The sequence below is a fragment of the Salvelinus sp. IW2-2015 genome, unplaced genomic scaffold, assembly GCF_002910315.2.
Source record: "Salvelinus sp. IW2-2015 unplaced genomic scaffold, ASM291031v2 Un_scaffold1253, whole genome shotgun sequence".
In the NCBI taxonomy this organism is placed as follows: Eukaryota; Metazoa; Chordata; class Actinopteri; order Salmoniformes; family Salmonidae; genus Salvelinus; species Salvelinus sp. IW2-2015.
This window is the reverse complement of record NW_019942801.1, coordinates 65,536-84,266: the sequence shown is the minus strand read 5'-3', so window position 1 is coordinate 84,266 and position 18,731 is coordinate 65,536. Positions and strand designations below refer to the sequence as shown.

The following is an 18,731-nucleotide window of genomic DNA, read 5'->3' as shown; positions in this document are numbered from 1 at the left end:
CCAGTCCTCAGCAGTCCAATCCCTGTACCTTTTGCGGAATATCAGTCTGTCCCTGATGTTTTTCCTGGAGAGAAGTGGCTTCTTTGCTGCCCTTCTTGACACTAGGCCATCCTCCAAATGTTTTTGCCTCACTGTGCGTGCAGATGCACTAAGCAGACTTTGAGAATTATTATTTTCTTAAGCATTTTGGATATAAAATTTAGGTCAAGATATTATTCCTTCGTCCTAACCCACAACTACAGTTGAAGTCAGAAATTTACATACACCTTAGCCAAATACATTTAAACTCAGTTTTTCACAATACCTGACATTTAATCTATGTAAACATTCCTGTCATAGGTCAGTTAGGATCACCACTTCATTTTAAGAATGTGATATTCAGAATAATAGTAGAGAGAATGATTTATTTCAGCTTTTATGTCTTTCATCACATTCCCAGTGGGTCAGAAGTTAGTATTTGGAAGCATTGCCTTTAAATTGTTTAACTTGGGTCAAATGTTTTGGGTAGCCTTCCACAAGCTTCCCACAATAAGGTGGGCGAATTTTGGCCCATTCCTCCTGACAGAGCTGGTGTAACTGAGTCAGGTTTGTAGGCCTCCTTACTCGCACACGATTTTTCAGTTCTGCCCACAAATGTTGTATAGGATTGAGGTCCGGGCTTTGTGATGGCCACTCCAATACCTTGACTTTGTTGTCCTTAAGCCATTTTGCCACAACTTTGGAAGTATGCTTGCGGTCACTGTCCATTTGGAAGACCCCTTTGTGACCAAGCTTTAACTTCCTGACTGATGTCTTGAGATGTTGCTTCAATATATCCACATAATTTTCCTGCTTCATGATGCCATCTATTTTGGGAAGTGCACCAGTCCCTCCTGCAGCAAAGCACCCCCACAACATGATGCTGCCACCCCCGTGCTTCACGGTTGGGATGGTGTTCTTCAGCTTGCAAGCATCCTCCTTTTTCCTCCAAACATAACGATGGTCATTCTGGCCAAACAGGTCTATTTTTGTTTCATCAGACCAGAGGACATTTCTCCAAAAAGTATGATCTTTGTCCCCATGTGCAGTTGCAAACCGTAGTCCGGCTTTTTTTTATGGCGGTTTTGGAGCAGTGGCTTCTTCTTTGCTGAGCGGCCTTTCAGGCTATGTCGATATAGGACTCGTTTTACTGTGGATATAGATAGTTTTGTACTTGTTTCCTCCAGCATCTTCACAAGGTCCTTTGTTTGTTCTGGGATTGATTTGCACCTTTTGCACCGAAGTACGTTCATCTCTAGGAGACAGAATGTGTCTCCTTCCTGAGCGGTATGACGGCTGCGTCGTCCCATAGTGTTTATACTTGCGAGCTATTGTTTGTACAGATGAACGTTTTTTTCTGAGTTCTTGGCTGATTTCTTTTGATTTTCCCATGATGTCAAGCAAAGAGGCACTGAGTTTGAAGGTAGCCCTTTAAATACATCCACAGGTACACCTCCAATTGACTCAAACTTTGTCAATTAGTCTATCAGAAGCTTCTAAAGCCATAACATCCTTTTCTGGAATTTTCCAAGCTGTTTAAAGTCAGTCAGCTTAGTGTATGTAAACTTCTGACCCACTTGGATTGTGATACAGTTAATTATAAGTGAAATAATATGTCTGTAAACAATTGTTGGGAAAATTACTTGTGTCATGCACAAAGTAGATGTCCTAACCGACTTGCCAAAACTATAGATTGTTCACAAGAAATGTGTGGAGGGGTTTAAAAAAACGAGTTTTAATGACTCCAACCTAGGTGTATGTAAACTTCCGACTTCAACTGTATATGGGGGGGATGGGAGATGTGTGTTGGCCAAGGTATGTTGCTCCTAATGCAAAACTATTTATTGAACTCAAACTTTACATATACTATGTCAAACATTCACTTAAACGCAACTTACAACATGCTAATGTAAAAACATTCAGTTCTAAGATTTTGGTCAAGTGTATCATCTGCCCGTTTCTTGGCTGCGTGCTGCAGTCGGTGGATTTAACGCTCCGAACACACCGACTGCGTCATTGCATCACTGCTGCATAACATTTTGCGCAGCTAGGCAACTATACTGATGCAGGTACCTTTTGCAAATGGTCGCATGCGGTTGGACACATGGAGGAGAGAATAATTTTCGCAGTATCTTCAAAACCGTGTCTTTTTGACACAACTGCTGACAGCTACAGGGACATAAACACACAAAATGCTGCTTGGAGACAAGTGTCCACGATAGTAGGATTGCCAGGTCAGTTTAGTAGTGAGTTTGTGCTAGATGTGGCTAGTTAGCGTTAGCTAGCTAGCTAACCTAGCTTGCTAACCTAGCCAATGAGGTGGTCGTTGGTCTCATTGTTGAAAGAGCCTACTCTGCCTATCTTTACTATTTATTATTGCATTTCGCTCCAAAACTGCATTTTGGAGGGAAATTATATTATAGGCTCTCACAATTAATTTGAGGATGTCATCGAATAAATAATATACTTGGCAAATAAATTTATAAAAAATGTAAAGAAAATATGCAATCAAACTGTTTTTATGTAATCACAAATTTTTACTGAATGTGTGTGCAAAAAAAATCTACATTCATATTTTGCTACTTTCTGTCAAGTCCACTCATACAATTTGATGCATACGTTCGATTTATCGAACGTATGCACCACACAGAACGCACTGCAACTGCCTCTGCAACGCAATGCTGCAAGGCAAATGCAGCGTTCCATTGGAAATGAATGTACTTCTGGTGTATCGAAACGCCACGACGCAGTCGGTGTGTTCGAAGCGTTAGTCCCTGTATGTGTCCGTGCGCAAGGCTACACCCTCCATTCATAGTCTGCATTGTTTGAGATCAGAGAAGTAACTTTTGTATTGATTGCATGCTGCTTTCTTGAAATCTTCTCCACTTTGGACCCCTTATCTTGGTTGATCTTGAATAGGCACCTGCGTTGGATAAAATAACATAAATAATGTAATTCTATACTTGTGTGTCCGCCATTCTTAATCACTAGCACTGGTCCTCTACCCCTTTAATTTGATTTGTTAACTAACAAAAATGAACCTGTAAAAATCTATTTATTGAATTGAAAGAGGCTACATGTTGGATGTTTGCAATGTAATATTAGAAAATGTCTATGATACAGTTAAAGTAACAGTGGAACGATAATGTTTCACAATGCTTTTTCACCCGAAAGTATATTGGGTGCATAGAAAGTGTATCCTGAAATGTTACATTTCTATTGAAGGTAAGAATGCCATTCAGGGCGATCTGGTCCACAGAAACCGTGAAGTTTTCAGCAGTCAGAGGAGAACTCCTTATGGTAATAACAGACAAGGGGTGAAATGTTTTACCACTGTTTATCCTCCATTCAAACTCTCCCTCTCTTTACCCATCTATCTCATTACCTCCTGCAACCTCACCCACTTCCTCCTCCATCCTTCTTCCTCAAACTCCCGCTCTATCTCCCTCACACACACCCACATAGATCTGACACATTGTTACCCAAGCGAAAAAAGCTTCTGTCCTTGTATTATTTTGGAGCCACTTTAGTTGTACATTAGAACACTATATAGTATTAAAATAGTATTTAAATGATATTTAAATAATAAGTAGTGATGGGAAAAATAAAATAAAACAAGCTCTGATGCCTAGTTCAGTTTTCGAAGAGCTACCAATTCAATGCAGTAAACCAGAAGCTTGTTGTCAAAGTAACAACACCACGTGCCTAATGACGTTCAAAGCTTCTGACCTCACGCAACAACCTGACAGGAGTCGGACTCCTCTCTTCCTATTCATCAGTATAGCTTCTGTTAAGTCTCCTTTTTGTTCCTTAGAGTGCATATTGGTTTACTGTTTATTTCAGTTCCCTTCAATGGTCAGAGAAATAAGACAACTTGCTTATTTGGAAATTAAACGCCTTGTTTATTTAATTTAAAATACTTGAAATTACCCTTGGTTCTTTTTGTCTCGTTCCTTTCCCACTTGTCCTGCTTTATTGTTATGCAGGACCGGTCACAATACTTTTAATAAAGGACTACAAATAACATTTCGGTACACTTAAAATAAGCTATTACTTTAAATTAGGAATATATTTTAAGTATATTAAAATGCTATTTCCAATCTTGAATTATAAGCATACTAAAGTATAAAATAATTAGGTTTATTTTTAACACACTTACGTATAATGATTACTTTTAATACTATTCTGTGTACTAAAGTAAAACTTATGTGGTTCCAAAATAGTACACTTTAGAAAAACTGCTGATTTCACTTGGGTATGTAAAGTGAAAATGCAGAAAAAGTCTTACCACAAACAGCGATGCATGGTGTGCTTGGCAGCTTTGCACATTCACTTTCCTATTGAAGGCAAGTTTCATCAACGTTGAGGAACATATTGTTCTCTTCTTCATTGAAGACCCAGGTAGGTTGGCTTCTGGCTTCTCTTTGACAGTTTCTATATCTGACAGTGTCTTGGCAATCTTGCTCCTCCACTCACGAGGGAGACTTGAAGTAGCACACAATTCTCACACATTTGTTCGCCATGGCTTTTTCATGCTCTTCATTGAGATCAACACCAGTAAGTTCTCTAAGATGAGTCTTGATGCCAGGGGTCTGGTGTAGATATGGCCATTCTTTGGCAACGTCACAGGTCTCCATACCACAAATTATGTCTTTCCTCTGGGAGTAGAAGGTTGCAGCCATTTTCTTTTCAATACTCTTGTTGTCTTTGCTTCTGTTTTTGTAAATCTTCTTCAGTTCTTCTTGTGTATGTTTCTGTGTTTCTCTAGTTTCATTGGCTGGTAGCCGTCCTGGTCGCCAGTTGATACAGCCGTAAGAATCCAGGCATATCCTCTTGGATTGTGCATCCTCGGACTCACTTGACTGTCTTCTTAGGGAAAGGGGGGGGGGGGGTGTTCCCTCGCTCAACTCGGCTCTGCAGCTGCTTAGTGAGGGAGTCGTGTCCACTACCAACAATTTCACCTTCGATAACATCTTGGAATGCCTTAGGATAAGTCAGCACCATCTTTCTGGCTACTTCACTCAAATGCTTCTTTCCTGGCATTGGACAAACAGTAAGGATTTCATCTACAATCAGGCACGTCTCTCCCTTCCAGTTGGGCGCTCCTTGTTCTCCAGCTTTCTTGTAACCTCAGATGGCATTAGATTCCAAGGAATTTCAAAACTGAAGTGCCAGTTATTGTCCAGTGCTGTCCGTCTACTGGGGCTGGAGCAAGCGCTTGAACTTGAGCCTGTGCTTTCAGTGTTGTATCTACCACCTGTGAAAGTGCACAAGAAACCCATTTGGGGTTCTCTCGACTCCACATTTTACTCCCTGACACTACATACATTATCATCACTGAGTTTCTCATCCAAACTTAACTCCCATTGTAACATATACATCTTGCTGTCAATTATCTGCTTGTTAAATAATATGATTGTCATGACATAAAACATTTGATAAAGCCATAAAACTACATGTTTTACACACGATGATTAGGAGGGCTACACTAGGCTTAAATCAGAGTCTGAGAAACTGAGCCTAGTTGAGAACGTTCTAATGTCTGTGTAGATTGAAATCCTTGGTAGTATAACTCGAAAAGCTTTCCAAAAGTTATGATTTGAACTATTTGAATTAGACAAATATTACCTGACTTGACACCCACCTTGAAAATATTTCATTGTAAATCATATATAGAGCCCATTTAAGTTTTGGATGTATATGCACTTTTTAAACAGTAAATGTATAGCCCGTTTAGCAGTTTCTTACGTACAGCAAAGGAACAATCCTCACTGCGGGGTGTTTGGGGGCTACCAGACACACTTCGGGGTGTTGGATCATTCCTTTCAGTACTATCCTTTTCACCTTGGCTAGAAGAAGAGGCCGTGTACCATGTTCTAATTGTCTCACCATGCTTAACATATTTTACATAGTGGCAATACCATGTTTTAATGACCGTTATCATGAGTTCTTTAAGTAACAAACTGATACACTTACATATAGCGTACACTCGGGCTATCAGCTTCCTTGTATCTACTGGCTTCAGGACATGAAGACTTGCCTCCTGAACATACTTCATGTCTTCCAGCTTTTCCACACCCGAATGTCTTAAGAGAATCCAGCACTGACTGATGTCCACTTGAGTTTGGCAGCACAGAACATATAAATTATGCAAGAGCACTGTCTTGATCATCCATGTCTACTAGAGGGAAAAAAGCAAAGACTACCGTTCAATACAAATTGTTCACATGGGCTCTATTCAACTGTACTTTTGTCCAAACTCGTGTTATTTGAACTGTCACTTCTACCACTTAATTGATTTCCTATTCAGCATCTACTATGCTATGTTTCAGTGAAATGACTAGTTCTGATAGATTCGTACTGAAGCCTAAATGCAATACAACCATATGCTAGATCTGCCTACTGGCTAGGTAGCTAGTAAGCAGTTGACAATCTAGCTTGCTAAAGGTTAATTGGGCCACAGAAGGGCAAATGGGAAAGGTGGTGTTGAAACTGGTCAAAACCAGGCTGCCATATGCTAAATCAAAACTTGACTATGATTTTTCCAGTCTACTGTGCCCACACAAAACCTAGCTAGAAAACTAGCTAACTAAAGCAGTTGAGCTTGGCTATATGAATTCAAACCAACTCAAACCAATTCAAACCAACTATTGTCATTAGTTCGCTTGTTAGAGTCTACCTTTCCAAGTAGCGGTTTACCGGCATGCCTACCTAGTCTCAAGACAACTAGGCAGATGCGCCCCTCAAGTGTCACACAAATCCTAGCTACCTGATCAAAGCAGCTATGAGGACATAATCGACCTCGTAAATGTCAGTAGGAATGCAAACCAGCTAGCTGTATCAAGGCAAAAGCAGGATGGAACTGAGACTATTGTACATGTTCACAGCTCTTTTTTTGTGAACAATCAACGCAACAGAAAACACTTCCCCAATAGTCATGTTTGCATTAAATGGTGGGATGGAACTCTAAAAGTGCTGTTATTCTGACAAATTAAAGGAAGGATCTGAATAAGTGAGTGGAGAAACATAAGAAGGGAGATGCTTCAACACAGGCATTTTCCTGGCATGGTTTGGGTTCGCTTGTCCTCATATGCGAGGGGTTTCTTCCAGGATGGCAATTCCCCCATCCACAGGGCACCAGGGGTCACTGAATGGTTGGATGAGTTGTAAAATGACCTGAACTTCGTAGTAACCAAAGCTCATCCCAATTTAACACCTACGGGAGATTTGGACCGATAACTTGGACCGGGGGATTTGGACCGGGGGTCCGTGTGGTGTAGAGGGCATCTGCATCACAGTGATTCCATTCTGGTCATGACATTTCCGACTATCCCTAGAGTATCAGCACGGGTCGGCACAAATTGGTACTGCTCTGCCCGGTACAGGGTATAAAAGTGGGACTAGCATACCTTGCCAAGTCGTCTAATAGCGACTCTTCGTGTGCAGGTCGGACACATGTGAGTTAAATCGCGGAAGTATAGTTGGTCCCAACTAGTCATTTCTAATTCCCCGCTGACCCAGCCTTGTCAGCAACTCCTCAGTAGGTGCGGGATAGTCAAGGGCACTCGCATGCTTCCTCATAGCACAATTCACAAAGCCGTCCGACTTCTACTAAACTGCTCGTTCAACACAGTAGACTTTAGTCGGTATATACGCGAGAGGATTACACATTCACCAACTATATTTCCGCAATGTAGCTCACAGGTGCCCGGCGTTAGTCCGACTTTTAACTCTCCTAGCCCAGGCACCACCCAATGCTGGCGATCCAGGCATAGCTGGAAATGTCCCAACTGAACTTTGGCCACCGTGACGCAGATAGGCTTCAAAGCAGCGACTTAGCCATCTAAAAAGAGATAAAGAGCCTTCTTTTTAAACATAGCCTATTTGTATCTTTCTACAAACTTTCGGTTGTACCACCGCAATCGTAAAGCAACTCACAACTTGAAAATGTTGAATGCATGCGGTACACCAAACGCACCACAGCGAAGTCCCGCAAAACAGTATCGCAATGAATTTGACGCGTCTGGTAGACATCAGGCATTAGCCCTTTATATCACGCAGATTAATTGTGTCCGACTACTAACCCATCTAGCCTGGGCATCGCTGTACCAATTTGCGCCGCCCCTGGCAGACACCCCGGGCGTAGTCTGAAATGCAACAAACAGTATTCGAACTCTGCCCACCATAACGCAGACTTAGATTGAACACAGAGCCACCCGGGATGTAGGCTTATCTTTGTAATTTTAGCAACATCTGACCATTATTCTCAAATAAAGAGAATGACATGTAACATTAAAACTTCTTAGGGCTAGGCCCTTTTTTTTCTAAATTTCCACCTGAATGACGTGCCCAAAGTTAACTGCCTGTTGCTCAGGCCCTGAAGCCAGGATAGACATATAATTGGTACCATTGGAAATAAAACACTTTGAAGTTTATAGAAATGGAGAATATAACACAATGGATATGGTAGGAGAAAATCCAAAGAAAAACCAACCAGACTTTTTTCTTTTGAGAGACCATGCTCTTACAATGGCAAGTATAAGTGCATACTGTAAATTAGCTCCCATGATGCAATTCCTATGGCTTCAACAGGGTGTCAGCAGTCTATGTTCAAGGTTTCAGGCTTGTAACTTCCAAAACGAATAAGAAATATCAGTTTTAGTACAGGGACACTGTCTTGGAAATTCGTGTTGGCGCTATGAAGACGGGACTCACCTGCTAAAATCGGTTTCCTATTGAACATACTTCTTTTCGTAAGAAATGTTATAGTTTGATTACATTTCAGGGTATCTGAGGAGTAAATTGAAACATGTTTTGACTTGTTGAAACAAAGATTATGGGTAGATTTTCTAATTGCTTTTTTCTGCACGTTGAACGAGTGGATTACTCAAATCGATGGCGCCAACTAAACAGACTTTTTGGGATATAAAAAATGATTTTATCTAACAAAACGACACTACATGTTAAAGCTGGGACCATTTGGATGACAAATCGGAGAAAGATTTTCAGGAAGATTTTCAAAAAGTAAGTGAATATTTCATCGCTATTTGTGAATTTATGAATCATGTGCCGGTGGAAAAATATTTTGATGTGGAGCGCCGTCCTCAAACAATCGCATGGCATGCTTTCGCTGTAAAGCTACTGTAAATCAGACAGTGCAGTTAGATTAACAATAATAATAATAAGCTTTCAACCGATATAAGACACTTATATGTACCTAAATGTTTAATATCCATAATTTTTATGATTATTTATCTGTTCTTAAACATTGAAAATCTGTACTTTGCAATTAATAAATAATAATTAAATAACTGGCTTAATCAGTTAAATAACAGTCAGTATCTGTTAAATTATATGCATTCACTTTCATTGAGGTATTGTAAATACTCGTCATTTTACAGTTAATGTTTGTAATGTAGTGATCAATAGCACTACAATCTCAGACGACAGCATTCTTTTTACATTCTCTTGCATAGTTTTATCATGTTTATAAACATCCGAAATAGTTTTTTTTTACTATAATTATCTGCATTTGGAATGTAAAACTAAAGTAAATATCCATAAAACAATGGTAAATATAGTTGTTTCTTTATAATGTATATTACTGTATTTCTACAGCTTATTGTTGTGAAAAAGGGATGTCAAGTCTGTAAAAATACAGGAAGTTTAATGTATTTCGCATTTACTGACATTTCCTATTATTTAACACGACGACAGTTAAAAATAAGTTCATACCTATAATTTCACAGTATTATACCATTATTCATAAATACAGAAAAAACATGTATTAATTAACAGTTAAGTATCGTAAAAAAACTTTTTTTATACAGTGTACGTTAAAGGGCCAATATGCGATTGGTACTTCCATTTTGGGACTTTTAAATTAATTCTATATTGCTACTGGTTCTTGAAGAATAGGCATATATAATTTTTAAATGCCTCAAAGTTCAACTGTCGTACCCCATCAGAACCCAAATTATAAGATTAATTTACTCCATTGTTCGTAAATAATTGAGCTAATTGTAAGCAAATACTTTACATCCTCAAAATGTGATTAAAACTATAGTCTCATTTTGATTTCATTGATGGTCCGGCCTTGCATCCTGCCCTCTATGAATTCGACAGTGGTTACTTTTCTCCAACCCCATCCCTTTGCTTTTTAGAAAATCATTGGCTGGGTGGGACTTTCCTGTTGTTTATTTGCAGATAGCCCCTTTAAAAATAAGTCTGTCTACAAACAAATGAATGCATGAATGAATGGATGAAAGAATGAATGAATCAATCAATGAATATATGCATATGAAAACAAGATGAGTAGATACATGTATTTTTCATTCAATGTTATTATGAAAAAATAAAATCATATCAGTCAACCAATATCTCTCTCTGTGAGATGATGATTTACATTTTTGTCATTAGCAGATGTTCTTTTCCAGAGCGACAGTAGTGAGTGCATACACTTGTATTACGTTTTTAACTGGTCCCCCGTGGAAGTTAAACCCACAGCACCGGCATTGCAAGCACCATGCTCTAACAGCGGAGCCACACAGAACGCTTCATGTTTGCATCATCTGCACCCCATTCATGTCTATACAGTTTAATTAAACTGTTGATAATAACTGATGATTAAATAGAAATGAAATAGAAATTCGCCAGCATTTTACGACGTCTGTATCTGAATAATCAGGCTAGCATTATTATTTTCATATTTCGTCGTTCGGAGAGACTAGCAGGCCTACAAGAATAAACCAATATGCCAATGTCTTGTAAAAACACTATCGTAGGTTTATTAGAAAATGACCTAAATCATAATACCTTATACTATAACATTTTATCATCATGGACATGCTACGTTAACGCAATGATTTCTATTTATTTTTTTACATTGTTAATAAACGGATATGTGAAACGTATTAATGTCAAAATAACAAGTAAAACAGGCAACAACAAGAAAACTTAATCAAATGTCTACTTTTATGTTGTTGTTGTTAAACAGGAGTGGCTCCCTCGGAAAAAACGGTCGCCACTGGATGGGTCCAATATCAAATGCACTCGAATAGAGGATAAAGTAATCTGAGCAAATTCGACATCACCACAAATAGGATGCATTTCACTGACACAAATCACATACGAAACTGGGAACTTCCAACCGCTGTTGTGGTGTCATAGGACGCGTTGGAAGTGCACCTGCTGTGGTTGAGTTGAGTGAAGAAATAAAATATATATATATATAGTGTCCTCTCCAGGAACACCGCGCATGCGCATTGGAGATCACGCAATTGGAGGTTCGCGACAACCTGGTGCAGTTCAAGAAATTCCTCGACAGCAGAGTCAAGCCATGAGGAAGAAGAGGTCTGTTGGAGAACCACATAATCATCATTTGAGACATGTGACATGTTTCTGATCCCGGCTAATAGATTGATAGCTAATATAATTACTGACTGAATGATTTATTTATAAACATTGGTTGACTGACATATAAATGTGAAGGCTATGTATTTATTCCTTTATAATGAAATAATATTTATATTATATAATATATTTATTCCTTTATAATGAAATGATAATAAATAATTATTCCGTCATCATTTTTATTAATTAGTTTATATATTCAGACATTCATCCTTTCATTCTTTCATGCATTAATTTGTTTATAGACGGACTTTTTTAAAGTAGCAGTCTGCAGTTCAAACAACACCAAAGCGGTCACTGAACCACTATTTTTCTAAATAGTTGAGGATTGGGGTTGGAGAAAAGTCATCATTGTCACAGAGCTAGGGATGAAAGGAATGTCCATCTATGAGATTAAAGTTATGGGCTAGTGTTATCTACATTTGGAAGCTATACAGTGTTTTTTTCATATTTACATGGTTTCAAACAATAGCATAAACATTTCTAATTTTGGGATCTGATGAGGTAAGACAGTAGTTGAACTAACCTCATGAGGATTTTAAAATTGATTAACCTACGATAATGTTATCACAACACATTGGCAAATTGGATTATTCTTGTAGGACTGCTAGTCTCTCCGATCGACGAAATATTCAAATATTAATGCTAACCTTGATATGGTTGAGTATCCACCTGACCCTGTTCTGTTCTACTTATACACGGCAGCATCCGATCTGTGCGGGTGGACGCAGTTCATGCCCTAGTGCGCTATTTTTACACCTGTCCGCTATTTGGTGTGCACAATTTGATGCTCAATATATCTCATTATTACACCTCCATTTATTTTATTGTGTTATAGCACGTTTTATGTAACCAATGCTTTCACTCTCTGTACCACAATGTTTAATTTCTGGATACTATTCCAATACAGTTCACTTTTTGATATTGATATGACTGTATTTCAGGGTGGACAATTTCCAGTTCTGTGTCTAAGAGAAAAGTCGAGCGCATGTTTCCGGAGCATGTTTACACGAACACACAGGTAAGATACTAAAGTCTATCATGTAGCAAGATTTGGATAGAATAAACTATAGTGTTTGATTTTTTGCAATTTCAAAATGATAAATTGGAAGTTTAACTATGAAATGTATGAGACACCCTAATGTCTAAAACCCTGTTTTCTTTTATACAGGGCGAGGACGTCTCTGTGGTTGGGTTAGAGGCTTTGGAATATATGGCCCAATTATTTAACAGCCTGACTCCTGTCACGTGGAACAAAGAAACACTGAACCTGTTCAAAAACAGGTGAACTAGTTAAGTTAAGAAATTGGAGGGATGCGTAAGTATGATCCCTCATGTTGTAGCCTAAGTTATATGTGGGGGGCAGACAATAATTGGCATAGGTCTTTAATTTGTGATTTAATCTAAGAGATATATATTTTCCCCCAGTACTTTTCTTAAGACGGAACTAATTCACTCACCACCATTTTATATTGTCTTCAGGTCGGGTGTGGTGTTGGGGCATCCTCTGGAGATGGAGAGTCAGTTACTTCAGGCAAAGGGTCTCTGAAAACGTATTTCAACAAGCTGAACACCATCTTGAAACAGAAGGTGGATCCAATATCAAATGCACTCGAAAATAGGCTAAATTAATCAGAGGAATTAATCATAGATCACCACAAATCGGATGAATTTCGATGAAAGTTGGAATTTCCAAGCGCCGTTTTTTTTTTTGTCGTAGGATGCGTTGGCGAAGCACCTGTTGTGGTTGAGTTGACTGAAAAAATGCATGCGCTCCAGGAACACAGCGCATGCGCATGTGAGATCGTGGGAGCGACGCTTCGCTACAAACTGGAGCAGTTGTAAAAATTCCTCGACACCATGGTCAAGCTGTGACGAAGTCGACTGCAGAGTCAAGTGGTGAGGAAGCAGAGGTCTGTTGGACAACCTCATAATCATCATTGGAGACATGTGACATGTTCCTGAGGCTGGCTAATAGATTGATGATGATATAATTACTGACTGACTGATTTATTTATATGTGAAGGCTATGTATTTATTTATTTATAACACTATTAAATGACATAATACATGCATCTATTATCATATCATTTTTTTCATTCATTTATATATTCAGTCATCCATTTATTCATCCATTCAGTCTTTCATGCATTCATTTGTTTATAGGCAATCTACAGTTCAAAACAACACCATAGTGGTCACTCAACCACTATTCTGGTAAATAGATGAGGGATGGGGTTCCAGAAAAGTAACCGCTGTCAGAGAGCTATTGATTCAAGTAATGACCATCCAAGAGATCAACATTATAGTTTCAACTACATTTTCAAGCTATACAGTGTTTGTTTAGATGTATATCGTTTCAAACAATGTCATAAAAAAGTACATTTTGGGTTCTGTTGAGGTAAGACAGGTGAACTGAGCTCATGAAGCCTTTAAAAGTTATATATTCTTCAAGAGTCAATAGGTAGACTGTGTATCATTCATTTAAAAGTCCAAAATTGGATGTAGCAATCACAGAATTTGTCCCTTTAACTAAGCATATCCAAGACGATGAGATGTAGTATTATTAGGAATTAAGATTTAGGTATTTTTCTACTAAGCCTACGATAATGTTATCACAACACGTTAGCACATTGGTTTATTTAGTCTCTCGTAAGTAATAAATAGTAAAATGGTCATGTTAGCCTGATTATTCAGATACAGACGTCATAAAATGCTGGTTGATTTCTATTTGATCATCAGTTATTATCAACATTTTAATTCAAATGTATAGACATGAATGGGATTAAAGACAGAAGATGCAAACAGAACGAGATCATATTAAATATTCCTCCCTCCCTCTCTCACAGACACAGACACAGACAAACAGACACAGACACAGGCACTGAGCACAACGCACGGCACGCAACACACAGCACACACAACACAACACACACACACACACACACACACACACACACACACCACACACACAACAATCGCAGTTTTTGTGATTAAAACAACATTGTGCATTCATTGTAAAGTTAAGTGCGATATCTCTCTCACTCTCTCTCTCCTTCTCCCTTGTCTTGCTTCGCAACGTTTGAGCCTATGAGTTACATTTTTTAAACCTACTTAGGACAATGTGCCTCCTATGAAGGAAAACTCGAAACATGATGAGAGGGAATGGAGCACACGAAAAGAGAATACCGTCTTGCGGTTCACTTGGCAAAACTTTCCCAAATTCATTCATTTCAACTCTTAATTTAGCGAGACACCCTTTCACTTTTTGTACATCCTTTCAATCCTCACTATTAAGTTAATCCAGATATGGATTCAGAACACAAACCACATTCTGACTGGAGGAAATTTGCAATATACTGGCAACAGGTAAGTCAACAACATGCTATATGATCATTGCTTCAGGCTTCAATTAATTATTTTCAGGATTATATTCAACTAACAATGACCATCTTCAGCAGATCATCTAACTACCTAAGAATGGCAATTCAGACTATCACTTGGATGAGCGCCTTCCTCTGCTCGTGCAAGTTTTCTCGATGCCCATGCCTTGCCAGCTACAAGGACAGCTGGTGCGAACAACCCACAACCTACTGAGAGACATGGTAATTTTTTTAAATTACTTTTGACTTGAGATGTATTATCCAACTACGTTTAACTGAATAGCTCAACGGGAACAATGGTTTTTCTCTTTCTTTCAGGGGGTCATTTTCCTCTAGAGTGCCTGCAGGAGAATGTCGTCATGTCATTCCCAGCCACCGCATTCCAACTCCGGCGCGCCACAGGTAAGGGCACGCGAGCATATCCAAGTGTTCTTTACAGCATGAAAGAGTATTTGCAACCGTTAGGATTAGAAAGTAGAAAACTTTAAACTGCCATTTATGTTATTTGAAATTATTGCTGTTGTCCGTTTCAGTTGAGCCAAGTGGTGCTAAGGCTATTTATGAGACATTGAAGAACATAAGACAGCATTGTTTGGAACCGACGAAATGCCGACGATGTGGGACCAACAGAAGTTGGAGTATTTTCAGAACATTATCTACCGTCAGATTGAAGAGAGCAAATGTGTGAGTACCTACCTATGCCAATACAGATAGCTTAACTGTTTAAGTGTGTTATGGTGACATTTTAATTATTTACTTCTTGTGTCAGATGATGGGGAGTGTGGATACACGTGATTATCTAGTCAGGGCAAAGGCGCAGAATACGTACATTATGAACATCGCGGCTGTCCTAAAATAAAAAGTAGGGTACAAGCAAATACACTACAATGGATGCATTTTAATTATTATTCATCGCCTGCCTCTTTCTTTCCTTCTGGCAGATGATGGGCAGTGTGGATACAAGTGATTATCCCATCAGGGCAGAGGGCCTGAAGACGTACTTTGGGAACATTGCAGCAGTCCTAACAGAAAAGGTAGAATATAGGTTGAAAACAAATAGACACATTGTTTTGATAATATCTCTACATAGGACAATATTACCCTACATTGCCCTAACAGTTDATTTTTATTTTCACAGAATTTCAGTTACTGCGCCTGGGAAGTGGTTCGAAAAGAACTCCTGTACACCCTAGAATTCATTCTGAAACACAACTCTGATAGCCTTCTGTGGTCCAACAGAACATGAATTTGAACTTGCAGATCTTTTTTACTATTGTGTTTTACAATTGTGCTTGATTTTAAAAGCCTTCTATTCTACAATCATGCAATGTGCAATGTCAAACAGCAATATTATACATGTATTTATTTATTTATCAAGATTATTTATTTATGTAGGCCTATTTATGAATGTATTTATTTATCTATTTGAAAATCGTGCCTGTTGTTGCTCTTCATCAAATGTTAAGTTAATAAAGAAATTATACTTTTATTAAATATTGTTAATCTGAGTGCTCATTCTGTATCCAAGTCTGTCGTTGTGTTTTTATGTATTTATTTTTTATTTAACCTTTATTTAACCAGGTAGGCCAGTTGAGAACAAGTTATCATTTACAACTGCGACATMGRCAAGATGAAGCAAAGCAGTGCGACAAAAACAACAACACAGASTTACACATAAYCAAARYTACAGTCAATAACACAATAGAAAAATGTATGTACAGTGTGTGCAAATGTAGAAGAGTAGGGAGATAAGGCAAAAAACAGGCCATAGAGGCGAAAGAATTACAATTACAATTTAGCATTAACACTGGAGTGATAGATGTGCAGATGATGATGTGCAAGTAGAGATCCTGGGGTGACAAAGCGCAAGAGGGTAAGTAATAATATGGGGATGAGGTAGTTGGGTGTGCTATTTATAGATTGGCTATGTACAGGTACAGTGATCGGTAAGCTGCTCTGACAGCTGATGCTTAAAGTTAGAGAGGGAGATATGAGACTCCAGCTTCAGTGATTTTTGCAATTAATTCCACTCATTGGCATACCTGCTGGAGCACGTGCTACGAGTGGGTGTTGCTATGGTGACCAGTGAGCTGACAAAATCCGGGGCTTTACTGGGGCAAAGACTTATAGATGATCTGGAGCCAGTGGGTTTGGCAACGAATATGTAGTGAGGGCCAGCCAACGAGAGCATACAGGTTGCAGTGGTGGATAGTATATGGGGCTTTGGTGACAACACGGATGGCACTGTGATAGACTACATCCAGTTCGCTGAGTAGAGTGTTGGAGGCTATTTTGTAAATGACATCGCCGAAGTCAAGGATTAGTAGGATAGTCAGTTTAACGAGGGTATGTTTGGCAGCATAAGTGAAAGAGGCTTTGTTGTGAAATAGGACGCCAATTCTAGATTTCATTTTGGATTGGAGATGCCTAATGTGAGTCTGGAAGGAGAATTAACAGTCTAACCAGACACCTAGGTATTTGTAGTTGTCCACATATTCTAAGTCAGAACCGTCCAGAGTAGTGATGCTAGTCAGGCAAGAYGGTGCGGCAGAAATCGGTTGAAGAGCATGCACTTAGTTTTACTAGCATTTAAAAGCAGTTGGAGGCCACAGAAGGAGTGTTGTATGGCGTTGAAGCTCATTTGGAGGTTTGTTAGCACAGTGTCCAAAGAAGGGACAGATGTCTACAGAATGGTGTCGTCTGCGTAGAGGTGGATCAGAGAATCACCAGCAGCAAGAGCGACATCATTGATATATACAGAGAAAACAGTCGGTCCTAGAATTGAACTTTGTGGCAACCCCATAGTGGACATTAAGATATGTATTAAACATGCTCAGGAAGTTTTCACACATGGCAGTACAATTAGTCTTATWGCCTACTAATCCATAAAGGAAAGCCATTAAAACAAGTCAAATGTATCTTCTCAAAATGTAGTTATTGTCACGATCGTCTTGATATGAATGAGAGSACCAAGGCGCAGCATGATATGAATACATCTTCTTTTTATTATATAGAAGACGGAACACGAAACACTTATTCAAACTTAACAAAACAACAAACGACCGTGAAACTACAAACGCAAGTGCACACACAAACTACTTACGTTCGACATAGACTAGACATATACAATGACCCACAACAGCTAAAGCCTATGGCTGTCTTAAATATGGCTCCCAATCAGAGACAACAGTAACCAGCTGTCTCTAATTGGGAACCCATTCAGGCAACCATAGACTTTCCTAGACAACTACACACAACACTAAACCATCTATACTCCTTAACCCTCTAAACAATACAACCCCCTAGACCACAGGTGTCAAACTCATTCGCACGAGGGCCGAGTGTCTGCGGGTTTTCGTCCTCCCTTTGTACTTGATTATGAATTAACATCACTAATTAGTAGGAACGCCCCACACCTGTTGTCTAGGCTTGTTGAAAAGGAATAAACCAAAAAAAACCTGCAGACACTTTAGGCCCTCCTGGAATGAGTTCGTGACCACCCCTTGCCCTAGACAATACAAAAACACATACTTCATGATGTCACACCCTGACCTGACTAAAATAATAATGAACACAAAGATAACTAAGGCCAGGGTGTGACAGTTAATTCAAAATGCATTTTTTCAATGAGTGGTTTTTATAACTGGACAGGCTGTCTGTTTTGAACAGTGTACTTTGAGCACCTATACAACTTCCGTTCCTACCATGGAGATACTATTACATTATAGAATTCCTAATTCTATGTTTCCAACCAATCTATGAAACTGCGTTCCACAATCAAATTAACCGTAATAGGAGCAATATTCGCCGTATAGACTGAAAAGGTGCCACAGTGGAGATTCACTAAACCAAGCCAGCTCATTAATCTCCTACCATTGTGTTGCTGAGTTGTGATAATGTTTTCAGAAAGTGCATTTA

At 38.9% G+C, this 18,731-nt stretch overlaps 1 protein-coding gene across 1 annotated transcript; it reads left to right on the top strand.

The window, feature by feature from the left end:
* Nucleotides 1-14,910: 14,910 nt before the first annotated feature.
* LOC112070201 (interferon alpha-1-like) lies at nt 14,911-16,344 on the top strand. The gene is given in 7 exon segments (XM_024137624.2): nt 14,911-14,950; nt 14,953-15,035; nt 15,131-15,215; nt 15,347-15,393; nt 15,396-15,497; nt 15,755-15,847; nt 15,952-16,344. Coding segments are annotated over 7 exon segments (558 nt in total). The 3' UTR covers nt 16,060-16,344.
* The last annotated feature ends 2,387 nt before the right edge of the window (nt 16,345-18,731 follow it).